Genomic DNA, 17,175 nt, shown 5'->3' on the forward strand with positions numbered 1-17,175 from the left:
ATTTTAGGGCAAGAGTCTAACAGTGTCAGCACCTTTATAGCAACATGATAATTGTTAGTTCAATGCCAATCGACCTCTCTGTCCCAGAAAAGGAAGCAGCATGCTATAGACAGAGTTAAGAGATCCCACAGACAACGGATCATAGGAACATAGGAGCAGGAGCAGGCCATTCAGCCTGTCGGGCCTGCTCCGTCATTTACTTAGATCATGGCTGATCATCTACCTCAACGCCACATTCCCACGCTATCCCCATATCCCATGATGTCATGAGTATCCAGATATCTATCAATTTCTGTCTTGAACATGCTCAATGACAGAGCTTCCACAGCCCTCTGGAGTAGAGAATTCCAAAGATTCACCACCCTCTGAGTGAAGAAATTCCTCCTCATCTCAGTCCTACATCGCCTACCTCTTATTCTGAAACTGTGTCCCCAGACTCACCAGCCAGGGGAAACATTCTATCTAAATTCCACCCTGTCACGCCCTGTAAGAATTTTGTAAATTTCAATGAGATCACCTCTCAATCTTTGAAACTCTAGAGAATACAGGTCCAGTTTCCTCAATCTCTTCTCATAAGACAATCCCGCCATCCCAGGGATTAGTCTGGTGAACTTCCGTTGCACTCCCTTTATGGCAAGCATTGTACAGCGAGCTTGTCACTGGTATCCGACCCACTGGCCGTCCATGTCTCCGCTTTAAAGACGTCTGCAAATGTGACATGAAGTCCTGTGACATTGACCACAAGTCGTGGGAGTCAGTTGCCAGTGATCACCAGAGCTGGCGGACAGCCAAAAAGGCGGGGCTAAAGAGTGGCGAGTCGAAGAGACTTAGCAATTGGCAGGAAAAAAGACAGAAGCGCAAGGAGAGAGCTAACTGTGTAACAGCCCCGACAACCAATTTTATCTGCAGCACCTGTGGAAGAGTCTGTCACTCTAGAATTGGCCCTAATAGCCGCTCTAGGCGCTGCTTCACAAACCACTGACCACCACTAGGCGCTTACCCATTGTCTCTCGAGACAAGGAGGCCAAAGAAGAAGAGAAGATCCTTCCTTAGATGAGGAGACCAAAACTGTACACAATACTCCAGGCTTTATACAATTGCAGCAAGACACCTTTACTCCTATACTCAAAACCCCTTGCGATGAAGGCCAACATACCATTTGCTTTCCTAATTGCTGGCTGCACCTGCATGCTTGCTTTTAGTGACTGATGATCAAGGACACCCAGGTCCCTTTGGACATCAACACTTCCCAACCCTTCTCCATTTAAGAAATACTCTTTCTGTTTTTTTTCTACCAAAGTGGATAACGTCCCACTTATTCACATTATATTCCATCTGCCATGTTGTTGCCCATTCACTTAGCCTGTCTAAATCCCCTTGAAGCCTTCTTGCATCCTCACAATTTGTGTTCCCACCTAGTTTTGTCATTAGCAAATTTGGAAATATTAGAGTCATAGAGTTATACATCACAGAAACAGGCCCTTCGGCCCATCGTGTCCTTGCCGGCCATCAAGCACCTAACTATTCCAATCCCATTTTCCAGCACCTGGCCCATATGCTATGGTGTTTCAAGTGCTCATCTAAATACTTCTTAAATGTTGTGAGGGTTCCTGCCTCTACCACCTCTTCAGGCAGTGTGTTCCAGATTCCAACCACCCTTTGGGTGAAAAATATTTTCCTCAAATTCCCTCTAAACCTCCTGCCCCTTACCTTAAAGCTATGCTCCCTGGCTTTTGACCCCTCCGCTGAGGGAAAAGGTTCCTTCCTATCTAACCTATCCATGCCCCTCATAATTTTGTATACCTCAGTCATGTCCCCCCCCCCCCCCCCTTAGCCTTCTCTGCTCTAAGGAAAACAACCCGAGCCTTTTCAGTCTCTCCACGTTTAAATCATTTCTATAGATTGAACAGCTGTGGTCCCAGCACTCATCCTTGCTAATAACAGCCTGCCATCCTGAGAATGACCCGTTTATTCCTACTCTCTCTTTTCTGTCTGTTAACCAATTCTCAGTCCATACCAGTATATTCGCCCGCAATTCCATGTGCTCTAATTTTGTTTACTAACCTCCTGTGTGGGACCTTATCAAAAGCCTTCTGAAAATCCAAAAATACCACATCCACTGGTTCTCCTTTATCTACGCTACAAGTAACTTCCTCAAAAATACTTCCAGCAGCTTTGTTAAACATGATTTCCCTTTCAGAAATCCATGTTGACTCTGCCCAATTATATCATTATTCTCTTAGTGTCTAGTTATTGCATCCTTTATAACAGATTTTAACATTTTCCCTACTACTGACGTCAAACTAACAGGTCTGTAGTTCTCCGTTTTCTCTGTCCCTCCTTCCTTAAATAGTGGGGTTACATTTGCTACTTTCTAGTCTGCAGGAACCTTTCCAGAATCTATAGAATTTTGAAAGAAATCAATCAATGCATCTACTATTTCTATAGCCACCTCCTTCAACAATCTGGGATGTAGCTCATCTGGTCCAGGGGATTTATCAACTTTCAATCCAGTTAATTTTTTGAGTGCTACCTCTTTATTGATACTAATTTCTTTCAGTTCCTCATTTTCACAAGGCCCTGGTTCCTAGTATTTCTGGGAGATTTTCTGTAACTTCCTCTGTCAAGACAGACACAAAGTAATTGTTTCATTTCTCAGCCATTTCCCTATTCTCCATTATAAATTCTTCTGTCTCCGCCTTTAATGGACCTACATTTGTCCTTGCTAATTTTTTCCTTTTCTCATACCTGAAGAAGCTTTTATAGTCTGCCTCTATATTTCTCACTGGCTTGCATCCACATTCTCTTTTCTTAATCAGTTTATTGGTCATCCTTTGCTGGATTCTAAATTGCTCCCAATTCTCAGATCGAAGCTCTGCTGTCCTGCCACATCCAGTCATGAATAAACAACAAACTAGAGGAGGAGGCTCCAAAAACATCCCCATCCTCAATGATATAAGAGCCCACCCCGTCCATGCAAAAGTCAAGGGTGAAGCACTTGCAACCATCTTCAACCAGAAGTGCTGAGTGGATGATCCATCTCTGCCTCCTCCTGAGATGCCCTCTATCATGGAAGCCAGTCTTGAGACAATTTGATTCACTCTACGTGATATGATGGATTTTAGCAAGGCTTTTGACAAGGCCCCACATGGCCTACTGGTAAAAAAAAAAAAATCCCATGGGATCCAGGGAAATGCAGCAAGTTGGATACAAAATTGGCTTAGTGGCAGGAAACAAATTGTTGATGGGTGTTTTTGCGACTGGAGGGCTGTTTCCAATGGCGTTCCACAGGGCTCAGTACTGGGTCCCCTGCTTTTTGTGGTATATATTAATGATTTGGACATAAATGTCGGGGGCATGATCAAGAAGTTTGCAATCAAGATTGGTCGTGTGGTAGGTAGTGAGGAGGATAGCTGTAGGCTGCAGGAAGATATTGATGGTCTGGTCAGATGGGCAGAAAGTGGCAAATGGAATTCAACCTGGAGAAATGTGAGGTAATGCATTTGGGGAGGTCAAACAAGGCAAAGGAATACACAATTAATGGGAAAATACTGAGAAGTGTAGAGTAAGTGACCTTGGAGTGCATGTCCACAGATCCCTGAAGGTAGCAGGATAGGTTGATAAGGTGGTTAAGAAGGCATATGAAATCTTTTCCTTTATTAGCCAAGCTATAGAGTATAAGAGTAGGGAGGTTATTCTGGAACTGTATAACTCATTGGTTAGGCCACAACTTGAGTACTGTGTGCAGTTCTGCTCACCTCATTACAGAAAGGATGTAATTGCACTCGAGAGGGTACAGAGGAGATTTATGAGGATGTTGCCAGGACTGGAAAAATGCGGCTATGAGGAAAGATTGGACAGGCTGGGGTTGTTCTCCTTGGAATAGAGAAGGCTGAGGGGAGATCTGATTGAAATGTAAAAACTTTTGAGGGGCCTGGATAGAGTGGATGTGAAGGGTCTATTCACCTTAGCAGAGAGGTCAGTGACGAGGGGGCATGGATTTAAAGTGATTGGTAGAAGAATTAGAGGAGAGTTGAGGAAAAATCTTTTCACCCAGAGGGTGGTGAGGGTCTGGAACTCACTGCACGAATGTAACGTGCCACTTATCAGCTCAAGCCTGAATATTGTCCAGGTCTTGCTACGGGTGGCGCAGTGGTTAGCACCGCAGCCTCACAGCTCCAGTGACCCGGGTTCAATTCTGGGTACTGCCTGTGTGGAGTTTGCAAGTTCTCCCTGTGTCTGCGTGGGTTTCCTCCGGGTGCTTCTGTTTCCTCCCACATGCCAAAGACTTGCAGGTTGATAGGTTAATTGGCCATTATAAATTGCCCCTAGTATAGGTAGGTGGTAGGGAAATATAGGGACAGGTGGGGATGTGGTAGGAATATGGGATTAGTGTTGGATTAGTATAAATGGGTCGATGATGATCGGCACAGACTCAGTGGGCCGAAGGGCCTGTTTCAGTGCTGTATCTCTAAACTAAACATTTCTACACTCACTGCCTGAAAGGATAGTTGAGGCAGAAACCCTCAACTCATGCAAAAGGAGTCTGGATATGCACCTCAAGTGCTGTCATCTGTAGGGCTATGGCACAAATGCTGGAACGTGAGAACGTGGGTGGATCGTTTTTCAGCCGTCACAGACAGGATGGGCCAAGTGGCCTCTTTCTGTGCCTTAGACTTTCTATGACTCTATGAAGAAGCAACTGAAGGCACTGGATACAACAAAGGCTATGGGCCCTGACAATATCCCGGTTGTGGTACATAAGACTTGTGCTATGAAGGAAAAATATTTGCAGTGCTGAATGACCTCCTTCTGTGCTATAATCATTCTATGATTCTAACTAGCCATGGCCTTAGCCAAGCTGTTCCAGCACTGCTACAACACTAGCACCTACCCGACAATGTGGAAAATTTCCCAGGTATGTCCTGTACTGAAAATGCTAAATAAATCCAAAACATCCACTTACCGTCCCATCAGTCTACTCCCGATCATCAACAAAGTAATGGAAAGTGTCTTTGACTGTGCCCTCAAGTGGCACTTGTTCAGCAATAACCTGCTCAGTTCAGGTTCCGCCATGGACACTCAGCTACAGGACTCATTACAGCCTTCGTCCAAACATGGAGAAAAGAGCTGAGTTCCATGATGAGCTGAGAATGATTGCCCGTGACATCATGCAGCATTTGACTGAGTGCTGCATCAAGGAATTGTGCCAAACTGAAGTCAATGGGAATTGGTGGCAAAACTCTCCACTGGTTGGAGTCACACCTAGCACAAAGGAAGATGGTTGTGGTTGTTGGAGGCCAATTGTATCACCCCCAGGACATCACTGCAAGAGTTCCTCAGGGTGGTGTCCTTGGCTCAACTGTCTTCAGCTGCTTCATCAATGACCTTCCCTCCATCATAAGGTCAGAAGTGAGGATGTTCTCTGATTGCATAATGTTCAGCACCATTCGCAACTCCTCAGATACTGAAGCAGTCCGTATAGAAATGCAGCAAGACCTGGATAATATCCAGGCTTGGGCTGATAAGTGGCAAGTTTACAGTCGTGCCACACAAGTACCAGGTAATGACCATTTCCAACAAGAGAGAATCTTACCATCTCCCCTTGACATTCAATGGCATCATCCTCACTGAATCCCCACCTTAGGGATTCTGGGGGTTACTATTGAGCAGGAACTGAACTGGACCAGCAACATAAATACTGTGGCTACAAGAGCAGCTCAGAGGCTGGGAATTCTGCAGCGAGTAACTCATCTGACTCCCCAAAGCCTGTCCACCATCTACAAGGCACAAGTCAGGATTGTGATGGAATACTCACCACTTGGCTGGATGAGTGCAGCTCCAACAACACTCAAGAAGCTCAACACCATCCAGGACAAAGCAGCCTGCTTGATCGGCTCCCCATCTGCCACCTTAATCATTCACTCTGTCTTCCACCGATGCACAGTGGCAGCAGTGTGCATCATATATGAGATGCACTGCAGCAACTTGGCAAGGTTCCCTTGATAGCACCTTCTAAACCTGTGACCTCTACCACCTAGAAGGGCAAGGGCAGCAGACGCATGGGAAGACCATCACCTGCAGGTTCCCCTCCAAGTCACACTGCATCCTGATTCACTGTCGCAGGGCGAAAATCCTGGAAATCCCTCCCTGACAGCACTGTGGGTGTACCTACCCCAAGGACTGCAGCGGTTCAAGAAGACAGCTCTCCCCCACCTTTTCAAGGGCAATGGGCAATAAATGCTGGCTTAGCCAGCGACGCTCACATCCCATGAAAGAATAAAAAAAATTAGACCGTCCAATCTAATTCCTGCAGGTAGCAAATTGCTGTTTGAGATTTTAAAAATGCCAATTTTTTTTCTTACTTTACTTTGTTCTCTCTCAACCTCATATTTCTTTCCCTCAATTTCTCTTTCTGTACCTGATTTGACACTAATTTGCCTGCATTTTTTTTTACCCTATTTCCTTCTCTGATGTCCCTCTTTCTTTTGCTGTCCTGAAATCCCAGCGGTTGGTCCCACTGATTACTGAGGTGCCAGAGATCTCATTGTCCTTGCCAAGCCGTTATCAACTTGCACGTCCAACAAGTTAGAGTTGAATAGTGCAGAAAAAGTCAAACTGATGGCATGTGCTGCAAGATGCCCCACTCCAGCAAGATCTGTCTATCACAGTTGTTAAACATGATATTTTAAAAACTGTGTTTTGTTAGTTCAAGCAAAGCTTGTTGAAATGTGTATTTAGCTTGCTATATATAATAGGTGATATAAATGTTGAAGTTAAGAGAAAAAAACTCTACAGGCCTTTAAAGGCCTTTCCTTTCGTTACTACTAAAGACAGACAAAATACAATTTAACTAATGCGCCCCAAGATGTTTGAGCAATATCATGCTGTGTCCCCCAAATAATTTTGTGATTTAATTATTTTGCTATGTTGAAAATTAATTACAGATTCAATTGGTCCCAAAACACAGAACTGTGAAATAATACCGAAAAGGAGCTGTATAAAAACAAACGTGCTAATGTCTGACCTTAACCAGACCATTAAAAGTAATCCTCTGGAATTTCTGCTGCGTTTGTGGTTACTGAAGACTGCTACACGAACCAAGGCTAGATAACTGTAATAAAAGCAAAATACTGCGGATGCTGGAAATCTGAAATAAAAACAAAAAATGCTGGAAATACTCAGCAGGTCTGGCAGCATCTGATAACTGTAATACTGTGCATTACGCTGTCTCCTTTATTTCATCTTCTAAATGTTATATGACTTTGAGTGTTCACATATTATACCTGTGTTGCACTATCATTTCCTGTCATTAATGTAGGAACATGGGAACAGGAGTAGGCCATTCAGCCCATCAAGTCTTCCACCATTTTTATTTAAGTCTGTTCCACCATTTGATTAGATCTTGGCTGATCTGTATTGGAACTCCATTTACCCATCTTGGTTCCATATCCCTTAATACTCCTGCCAAACAAAAATCTATTAATCCCAATCCTTAAATTTTCAATTGATAGCCTCATACTTAACAGCTTTTCTGCCCGTGCCCCTCTCATTACTGAAGTTAATTGCTCATACTGTTCAGCAAGTAGGAGGAAATTTTGCTGATTTTCCTTCTCTAAACCCCTCTGCCTCTCCACCTGCTGTTTTAGTTTAAAACTCTCTTCAAACCTGATCTCTTAACAAAGGTTTTGGTCACTTCTCTTGATACTTCCTTCTTTGGCTTGCCATCTTTTTCCCTTAAAAGTCTGTGAAGCACCTTGGGATGTTTCTCTGTGTTAAAGTGCTATATAAATACAAGAAGTTGTTATTCTCGTATCACTTTCCTTTGACTTCCCTTACCTTAAATTAGTGAAATTTCCATATGTATCTAGTTGGATATAGCCAAACCCATTCAATCTTCTGACTGCTTTGTTTTCAATTGGTGCATTAACTTTTAAAACCAAAGTGTGTTCTGGTATATTTTGTCCTTATCAGAAGCGGTGGAACATTCAAGCACTTGGGGAAATCACAGAGCTGCTCATTGAAAACAGACACGTAGTTATTTAATTACATCTGTGCCTACAGACAATTCATTATTTTTGAAATGTCAAGTGCTTTTGGCTGTCCTAAGGTCATGAAATGCATTATATAAATTCATTCCTTCCTTCCTGTCTGCCTTCATCCTCCCTCTCTCTCTTCTTCCCTCCCACTCTCCCTTCCTTCCTCCCTCCCTCTCTCTTCCTCCCTCCCTCCCTCTCTCCCTCCCTCTCTTCCCTCTCTCCCTCCCTCTCTTCCTCCCTCCCTCCCTCCCTCTCTTCCTCCCTCCCTCTCTTCCTCCCTCCCTCCCTCCCTCTCTTCCTCCCTCCCTCCCTCTCTTCCTCCCTCCCTCCCTCTCTTCCTCCCTCCCTCCCTCTCTTCCTCCCTCTCTTCCTCCCTCCCTCCAACTCTTCCTCCCTCCCTCTCTTCCTCTCTCCCTCCCTCTCTTCCTCTCTCCATCCCTCCCTCTCTTCCTCCCTCCCTCTCTTCCTCCCACCCTCTCTTCCTCCCACCCTCTCTTCCTCCCTCCATCTCTCCCTCCCTCCAACTCTTCCTCCCTCCCTCTCTTCCTCTATCCCTGCCTTTACTCCCTCCCTTCCTTCTTCCCTCCCTCCCTTCCTGCTTCCCTCCCTCCCTCTCTTCCTCCCCCTTCTCCCCACTTCCCCCCACCTCCTTCCCTCCCTTCCTCCCTCCCCCCCACCTCCTTCCCTCCCTTCCTCCTTCCCTCCCTTCCTCCTTCCCCCCTTCCTCCTTCCCCCCTTCCTCCTTCCCCCCTTCCTCCTTCCCCCCTCCCTCCTTCCCCCCTCCCTCTTTCCCCTCCCTCTTTCCCCTCCCTCTTTCCCCTCCCTCTTTCCCCTCCCTCTTTCCCCTCCCTCTTTCCCCTCCCTCTTTCCCCTCCCTCTTTCCCCTCCCTCTTTCCCCTCCCTCTTTCCCCTCCCTCTTTCCCCTCCCTCTTTCCCCTCCCTCTTTCCCCCTCCCTCTTTCCCCCTCCCTCTTTCCCCCTCCCTCTTTCCCCCTCCCTCTTTCCCCCTCCCTCTTTCCCCCTCCCTCTTTCCCCCTCCCTCCCTCCCTCCCTCTTCCTCCCTCCCTCCCTCCCTCTTTCTCTCTCCCTCCCTCCCTCCCTCTTTCTCTCTCCCTCCCTCTTTCTCTCTCCCTCCCTCTTTCTCTCTCCCTCCCTCTTTCTCCCTCCCTCTTCCCTCTTCCCTCTTCCTCTTCCCTCTTCCTCCCTCTTCCCTCTTCCTCCCTCTTCCCTCTTCCTCCCTCTTCCCTCTTCTCTCTTCCTCCCTCTTCCCTCTTCCCTCTTCCTCCCTCTTCCCTCTTCCTCCCTCTTCCCTCTTCCTCCCTCTTCCCTCTTCCTCCCTCCCATTCCTCCCTCCCTCGCTCCCTCCCCCTTCCTCCCTCCATGCTGCTCCTTCATCTCTCCCTCTCCTTCCCTCCCTCCCTCTCTCTCCCCTCATCCCTCCCTCTCTCTCCCCTCATCCCTCCCTCTCTCTCCCCTCATCCCTCCCTCTCTCTCCCCTCATCCCTCCCTCTCTCTCCCCTCATCCCTCCCTCTCTCTCCCCTCATCCCTCCCTCTCTCTCCCCTCATCCCTCCCTCTCTCTCCCCTCATCCCTCCCTCTCTCTCCCCTCATCCCTCCCTCTCTCTCCCCTCATCCCTCCCTCTCTCTCCCCTCATCCCTCCCTCTCTCTCCCCTCATCCCTCCCTCTCTCTCCCCTCATCCCTCCCTCTCTCTCCCCTCATCCCTCCCTCTCTCTCCCCCCATCCCTCCCTCTCTCTCCCCTCATCCCTCCCTCTCTCTCCCTCCCCTCCTTCATCCCTCCCTCCCCTCCTTCATCCCTCCCTCCCCCTCCTTCATTTCCCCCTCCTTCATTTCCCCCTCCTTCATTTCCCCCTCCTTCATTTCCCCCTCCTTCATTTCCCCCTCCTTCATTTCCCCCTCCTTCATTTCCCCCTCCTTCATTTCCCCCTCCTTCATTTCCCCCTCCTTCATTTCCCCCTCCTTCATTTCCCCCTCCTTCATTTCCCCCTCCCCCTCCTTCATTTCCCCCCCCCCTCCTTCATTTCCCCCTCCCCCTCCTTCATTTCCCCCTCCCCCTCCTTCATTTCCCCCTCCCCCTCCTTCATTTCCCCCTCCCCCTCCTTCATCTCTCCCTTCCCCTCCTTCATCCCTCTCTCCCCCTCCTTCATCCCTCCCTCCCTCTCCCTCCATCTCTCCTGCCCTCGCTCTCTACGTCCCTGCCCCCACCACCCAGGCAGTGCATAACGTGGCACATCACAGAGCAAGAGTTGGCTTTTGCACCAGGGCGTGGCAGAACATGTTTTGGACTTGTGATTGCCCCCAGATTCCAGTTTTTCAATGAGGTCGTCCACTTTCGATAGGCATCAAGTGGAGCACTGATGCTTAACTAAAATATAAACAAGCAGGATCTAAGGGAGCTGTCTCTGTGTGCACTCTCAAACCTTCTACCAGATGGTTTCAGACTGTCATTATCACAGGTCTGGAAACATGTTGCTTATCACAGGATTGCCAAGATAAATTACATGAAATAAGATGTAGAAATCTTAAAAGATGAGAGTGTGCCACTTATGTAAGAGGATAGTAGCACGTGCAACTTAGAATCATACAGGAAAGAAGATGACAATTTGACTTATCGGGCTTATGCCAGCTCTTTGAAAGAATTATTCAACAGATATGGCAATATCTGGAATAACAAATGTTTTTCTTGTACGTTTTATGTGTGATCTCATTTATTAATGCTGGGTTTAAGATTATATCTGTCTGCTATGCATTATTGTACCAATAAACTGGGAAGTCGGGGGCGTGGAGGTGGCGAACATTTGTTGAAATGGTTACTTAATAGATTGAGATTTTTTTTTCTCATTCCTCAGGTGATGCTTTCCCCTGGACAATCAGTCTCAGCCAGTTCAGTGTGTATACTCTGCTCGGGCAGCTAAAGGCATGTAACCTCGTGGAACCCTTAGGCTGTACTTCGACTCTGGCCATCACTTCACACAAGCTGCAAGCCTGCGGCCCCGAAACCAGACATTCGTTTGTCGTCTGTCTCCACGTGGACCTGGAGTCTCTGGAGATGAAATGCTCAAACCCTCAGGTTGGTGTTGGTGCAGCTAATTGATTTATTGTGGGGAAAATAAGAAATGACTTTCTTTAAGTTAATTTGTCCTGTACTTTATAGGAGAATCCTTATTCCATTAAACATCATAGCTCTCTCTTTTGAGTTTGGTGACCAAGATCGGGAAGAAAGATTAGTTTACCGCTTTGATGTGCTCTCAAGTTTTTTGTAATTTAGATTCTTCCAAAAGAAATTTAGTAACTGCAGTCTAAAGTGCATCTTAAAACTGATGGAGTAAAATCAGTTGCAGATGTGTAGTTTTGAAAAGTATTATGTAGCAGAATTAATGTACAGCAGCTTTGAAAGTGTCCACTGGAGCTGCTTGTTCAAGAGTTTATCATAACTTCACACAATATGTTTATAGATGTGGGCTGTAACATTAAAGAGATTTCAGATTTAAATAATGTGGACTTAAGTTTCCATTAATCGAACACATTCCATACAGTGGTGGAAATCTTCTGCCAAACCTGAAATCCTTCATATTTTTGTTACCTCAGGAAAATCACTTTGCATTGATTTTAATTGTAAAAGTCTTAAACCAGTTTTACAGTGTTTTGTGGGCTGTGGGCGTCTCTGGCTAGGCCAGCATTTATTGTCCATCTCTAATTGCCCTTGAACTGAGTGGCTGGCTAGGCCATTTCAGAGGGCATTTAAAAGTCAACCACATTACTGGAGTCACATGTAGGCCAGTCCAGGTAAGAACAGCAGAATTCCTTCCCTAAAGGACATTAGTGAACCGGATGGGTTTTTACAGCAATTGTCAGTGGTTTCATGGTTACCATTAGACTAGCTTTTATTTCCAGGTTTATTAATTGAATTCAAATTTCACCATCTGCTGTGGCGAGATTCAAACTTGTATCCCCAGAGCATTAGCCTGGACTCTGGATTACCAGTCCAGTAACATTACCACTACGCCAATGTCTCCCCAATACTTAATAGTGGCGTGTTTTACATTTTTTCCTAGATTAATCAAACATATTTCAAAAGTATTTATGAACACTTCGGTTCATTTCATTTGTTGCAAATTTGCTGTGCTGTGTAAAATAAAGTCAAGTGCATAAGAAATTTTAATTTTGACTCGGGTGTATTTTCACAACTCAAATATAGTTTTTCTCATTCTTAACCTTTTCACAGAATCACAGAATAATACAGTGCAGAAGAGGCCCTTCGGCCCATCGAGTCTGCACCGATTCATTTAAACACCTGACCTGTCTACCTAATCCCATTTGCCAGCACTTGGCCCATAGCCTTGAATGTTATGACGTGCCAAGTGCTCATCCAGGTACTTTTTAAAGGATGTGAGGCAACCTGCATCTACCACCCTCTCAGGCAGGGCATTCCAGACTGTCACCACCCTCTGGGTAGAAAAGTTCTTCCTCAAGATCCCCTTAAACCTCCCGCCCCTCACTTTAAACTTGTGACCCCTCATAACTGACCCTTCAACTAAGGGGAACAGCTGCTCCCTATCCACCCTGTCCATGCCCCTCATAATCTTGTACACCTCGATCAGGTCACCCCTCAGTCTTCTCTGCTCCAGCGAAAACAAACCAAGCCTATCCAACCTCTCTTCATAGCTTAAATGTTCCATCCCAGGCAACATCCTGGTGAATCGCCTCTGCACCCCCTCCAATGCAATCACATCCTTCCTATAATATGGCGACCAGAATTGCACACAGTACTCCAGCTGTGACCTTACCAAAGTTCTGTACAACTCCAACATGACCTCCCTGCTTTTGTAATCTATGCCTCGATTGATAAAAGCAAGTGTCCCATATGCCTTTTTCACCACCCTATTAACTTGCCCTTCTGCCTTTAGAGATCTACGGACAAACACGCCAAGGTACCTTTGTTCCATCGCCTCTGCACCCCCTCCAATGCAATCACATCCTTCCTATAATATGGCGACCAGAATTGCACACAGTACTCCAGCTGTGACCTTACCAAAGTTCTGTACAACTCCAACATGACCTCCCTGCTTTTGTAATCTATGCCTCGATTGATAAAAGCAAGTGTCCCATATGCCTTTTTCACCACCCTATTAACTTGCCCTTCTGCCTTTAGAGATCTACGGACAAACACGCCAAGGTACCTTTGTTCCTCGGAACTTCCCAGTGTCAGGCCATTCATTGAATACTTCCGTGTCACATTACTCCTTCCAAAGTGTATCACCTCTCACTTTTCAGGGTTAAATTCCATCTGCCACTTTTCTGCCCATTTGACCATCCCGTCTATATCTTCCTGTAACCTAAGACACTCCACCTCACTGTTAACCACTCGGCCAATCTTTGTGTCATCCGCAAACTTACTGATCCTACCCCCCACATAATCATCTATGTCGTTTATATAAATGGCAAACAATAGGGGACCCAGCACAGATCCCTGTGGTACGCCACTGGACACTGGCTTCCAGTCACTAAAACAGCCGTCTGTCATCACTCTGTCTCCTACAGCTAAGCCAATTTTGAATCGGCCTCGTCAAGTTACCTTGTATCCCATGTGCATTTGCTTTCTTGGTAAGTCTCCCATGTGGGACCTTGTCAAAGGCTTTGCTGAAATCCATGTAAACTACATCAACTGCACTACCCTCATCTACACACCTGGTCACATGCTCAAAAAATTCAATCAAATTTGTTAGGCACGACCTCCCTCTGACAAAGCCATGCTGACTATTCCTAATCAAATTTTGCCTCTCCAAGTGGAGATAGATTCTCTCCTTCAGAATTTTTTCCAATAGTTTCCCTACCACTGACGTGAGACTCACTGGTCTGTAGTTCCCTGGCTTATCTCTACAACCTTTCTTAAATAGTGGGACCACATTAGCTGTTCTCCAGTCCTCTGGCACCTCCCCCATGGCCAGAGAGGAATTAAAAATTAGGGTCAGAGCCCCTGCAATCTCCACCCTCGCCTCCCACAGCATCCTGGGACACAAATCGTCCGGACCTGGAGACTTGTCCACTTTGAAGCCTGCCAAAACCTCCAATACCTTGTCACTCCCTATGACAATTTGCTCAAGAACCTCACAGTCTCTCTCTCCAAGTTCCATATCTACATCCTCATTCTCTTGGGTGAAGACAGATGTGAAGTATTCATTCAACACCCTCCCAATGTCTTCTGGCTCCACTAATGCTTCCGTTGATTTGCTCTCCTTGTATTTGCTAAAAGCCTCTCTTTTCCTTCTCATTGTACCCTGAATGTTTCTGGTCATCCATGGTTCTCTGGGCTTGTTGCTCCTACCTATTACCCTAGAGGGAACATGTTGGGCCTGTACCCTCCCCATTTCCTTTTGAATGCCCCCCACTGCTTTTCTGTAGATTTCCCGATAAGTAACTCTTTCCAGTCTACCTTGGCCAGATCCTGCCTTATTTTACTAAAATTTGCTCCCCCCAATCCAAAACCTTTTTTTGCAACTTGTCTATTTCTTTCTCCATAACAAGCTTAAATTGTACCATGTTATGGTCACTATCACCAAAATGCCCCCCCACCAACACATCAACCACCTGTCCGGCTTCATACCCCAGAATTAGATCCAGCACTGCATCCTCCCTTGATGGATCCTCTACATATTGAGCTAAAAAGTTCTCCTGTATACATTTTACATGTATACATGTTGGGAAAGTTGAAATCACCTAATATAATTACCCTATTATTTTTACACACCTCTGCAAATTGCGCACATATTTTCTCCTCAATTTCCCGCTGACTATCTGGGGGTCTGTAATAAACACCTAGCAATGTGGCTGTCCCTTTTTCTTTTGTTCGTGTATCTTCAAGTGATGTAATCGATTAAAACTGCTTAGTTTTTTTTTTAGCTTGTAAATATGATAAAAAAACACTTCAGAATTTTTTTTGTAATATGGAAAACAACCTTGCATCAAATCAAAATTGTACAGTTCTCTCCTCCAGCTGCCTGGCAAAGTTTAAAAACTTGGCTAACCTGTAAATTTTAATTTTGTCATTGAACGTTTAACGATGCTGGAATGTAACATCACCCTGCTCTACCAAATCTCTCAGCTTTAGATAAGTTTGGATTTTCATTAGTCCTTGAAGCTTGCTGCTAAAGGCACCGAGATTGGAAGTTTGAAACGGAGACTTAATGCATCACTTAACTTCTCATATTATGGAATCTTTGGTAAAGTAGAATATATTGAAAGTCTGCTTTCTTGCTGTACTCGGTATATCTAGTCAAATTAATCTTATCCAATTCAAATTGTATATGTTGGAATCATCAAAGATGGTGATAATCAAGTTTGGTAGCTATGTTTCTTTTGGATTTAGTATCTGGAATAGGAAGGTACCTAATGAAATGCAGTTGAACATATTGTGCCAGAATTTGCTGGCAAAATAATGGTGATTTTTATGCTCACGCTGTTATCAATATGAAAATAACCTAGCAATTTGTGGCGAGGAAGAAATATGCTGTAAATTGTACATCACCACAACTTGATGGACAATTTGTATCACTCCACCAGTAGCCTCTCAAAAATGGGATCTTGCCTTCAACCTCCCCATGAGTTTCAAGAAATTGCTGCATTTATACATTAAATTTGCCACAGAATGTTAGATCAGCTATTTTCCAGTGGAAGGGCCCTTTAACTGCTGCTCAAACTCTCTGGTTCAGAAAGGGAACAATTGAAACTGTGGAGTCTCGTTCCTGCCGGTGGTAAATTGTTTTTGTAGAGCTTTTTAAAAGTTAAAGCAAAAAGAAAAGTTTTTAACTTTTCTTTATTGTCTCTTTTTTTTCTTTCTCTTTTAATCTCTTAATTTCGCTTCCTGTATCTGATTTGATTGTAATTTATCCTATTGTCTTAGAGTCACTTATGCCACAGAAGGAGGCCATTCGGCCCATCAAGTCCATGCTGGCTCTCCACGGAGCTATCCAATCAGTCCCACTCCCCTGCTCGATCCCCATAGCCCTGCAAATCTGTTTCCTTTAAATGGCCATCCAATTTCCTTTTGAAGTCACTAATTGTCTCCGCTTCCAACACGCAGCGAGCTCCAGGTCATTACAACCATTGCATAAAAAAGTTCTCCCTCATATCCTCCCTGTATCTCTTGCCCAAAAACTTCAATCTGTGTCCTCTAGTCCTTGTAGCTGGGGAGAGGGGGGAGGGAGAACAGTTTTTCCTTGGCTAACTTATCAAAGCCTGTCATAATTTTGTGCACTTCTATCAAATCTCCTGTCAATCTCCTTTGTTCTAAGGAGAACAACCCCAACTTTTCCAACCTAACATTGTAACTAAACTCCCCCTCCCTGGAGCCATTCTGGTAAATCTCTTCTGAACTCTCTAAAGGACCCTCACATCCATCCTGAAGTGTGATGACCAGAACTGGAAGCACTACTCCAGTTGAGGCCTAACCAGAGCTTTCTCTGTTGTTCCTCTGTTTGTTTCTTTCTCAGTCCCCGGGTTCTGAGGGACTTCATCCTATGGTCCTAATAGAAGTGGCTAGTAAGATAGTTGATGCGTTGGTTATAATTTTCCAAAATTCCCTAGATTCAGGAAAGATTCCATTAGATTGGAAAATAGTGAATGTAACTCCTTTATTCAAAAAGTGGGGGGGAGACAGAAAGCAGGAAACTACAGGTCAGTTAGCTTAACATCTGTCTTAGGAGAATGTTAAAAGCTATTATTAAAGACGTTATAGCAAGCTACTTTGAAAAATTCAAGGTATTCAGGCAGAGTCAACATGGTTTTGTGAAAGGGAAATCATGTTTAATCAATTTATTGGAGTTCTTTGAAGAAGTAGCATTTGGTATGGATAAACTGGTGGATGTACTGTACTTAGATTTCCATAAGGCATTTGATAAGGTGCCACATCAAAGGTTATTGCGGAAAATAAAAGCTCATGGTGTAGGGGTAACATATTGGCATAGATAGAAGACTGGCTAGCTAACAGGAAACAGAGAGTAGGCATAATGGATCATTTTCTGGTTGGCAAGATGCAACAAATGATGCGCCACAGGGTTCAGTGCTGGGCCTCAATTTTTTACAATTTATATAAACGACTTAGAAGAAGAGACCGAAGG

At 45.0% G+C, this 17,175-nt stretch overlaps 1 protein-coding gene across 10 annotated transcripts in view; it reads left to right on the plus strand.

The window, feature by feature from the left end:
- LOC137369760 (intermembrane lipid transfer protein VPS13B-like) overlaps positions 1–17,175 on the plus strand; it is a 1,379,747-nt gene that overhangs the window by 841,859 nt on the left and 520,713 nt on the right. For all 10 annotated transcript variants that reach the window (XM_068031175.1, XM_068031169.1, XM_068031166.1 and 7 more), the window contains one exon: positions 10,909–11,129. In XM_068031175.1, coding sequence (XP_067887276.1) covers positions 10,909–11,129 — 221 coding nt within the window. The remainder of the gene's footprint in view (positions 1–10,908; positions 11,130–17,175) is intronic.

The sequence above is a fragment of the Heterodontus francisci genome, chromosome 5 (assembly GCF_036365525.1).
Source record: "Heterodontus francisci isolate sHetFra1 chromosome 5, sHetFra1.hap1, whole genome shotgun sequence".
NCBI classification, from domain to species: domain Eukaryota; kingdom Metazoa; phylum Chordata; class Chondrichthyes; order Heterodontiformes; family Heterodontidae; genus Heterodontus; species Heterodontus francisci.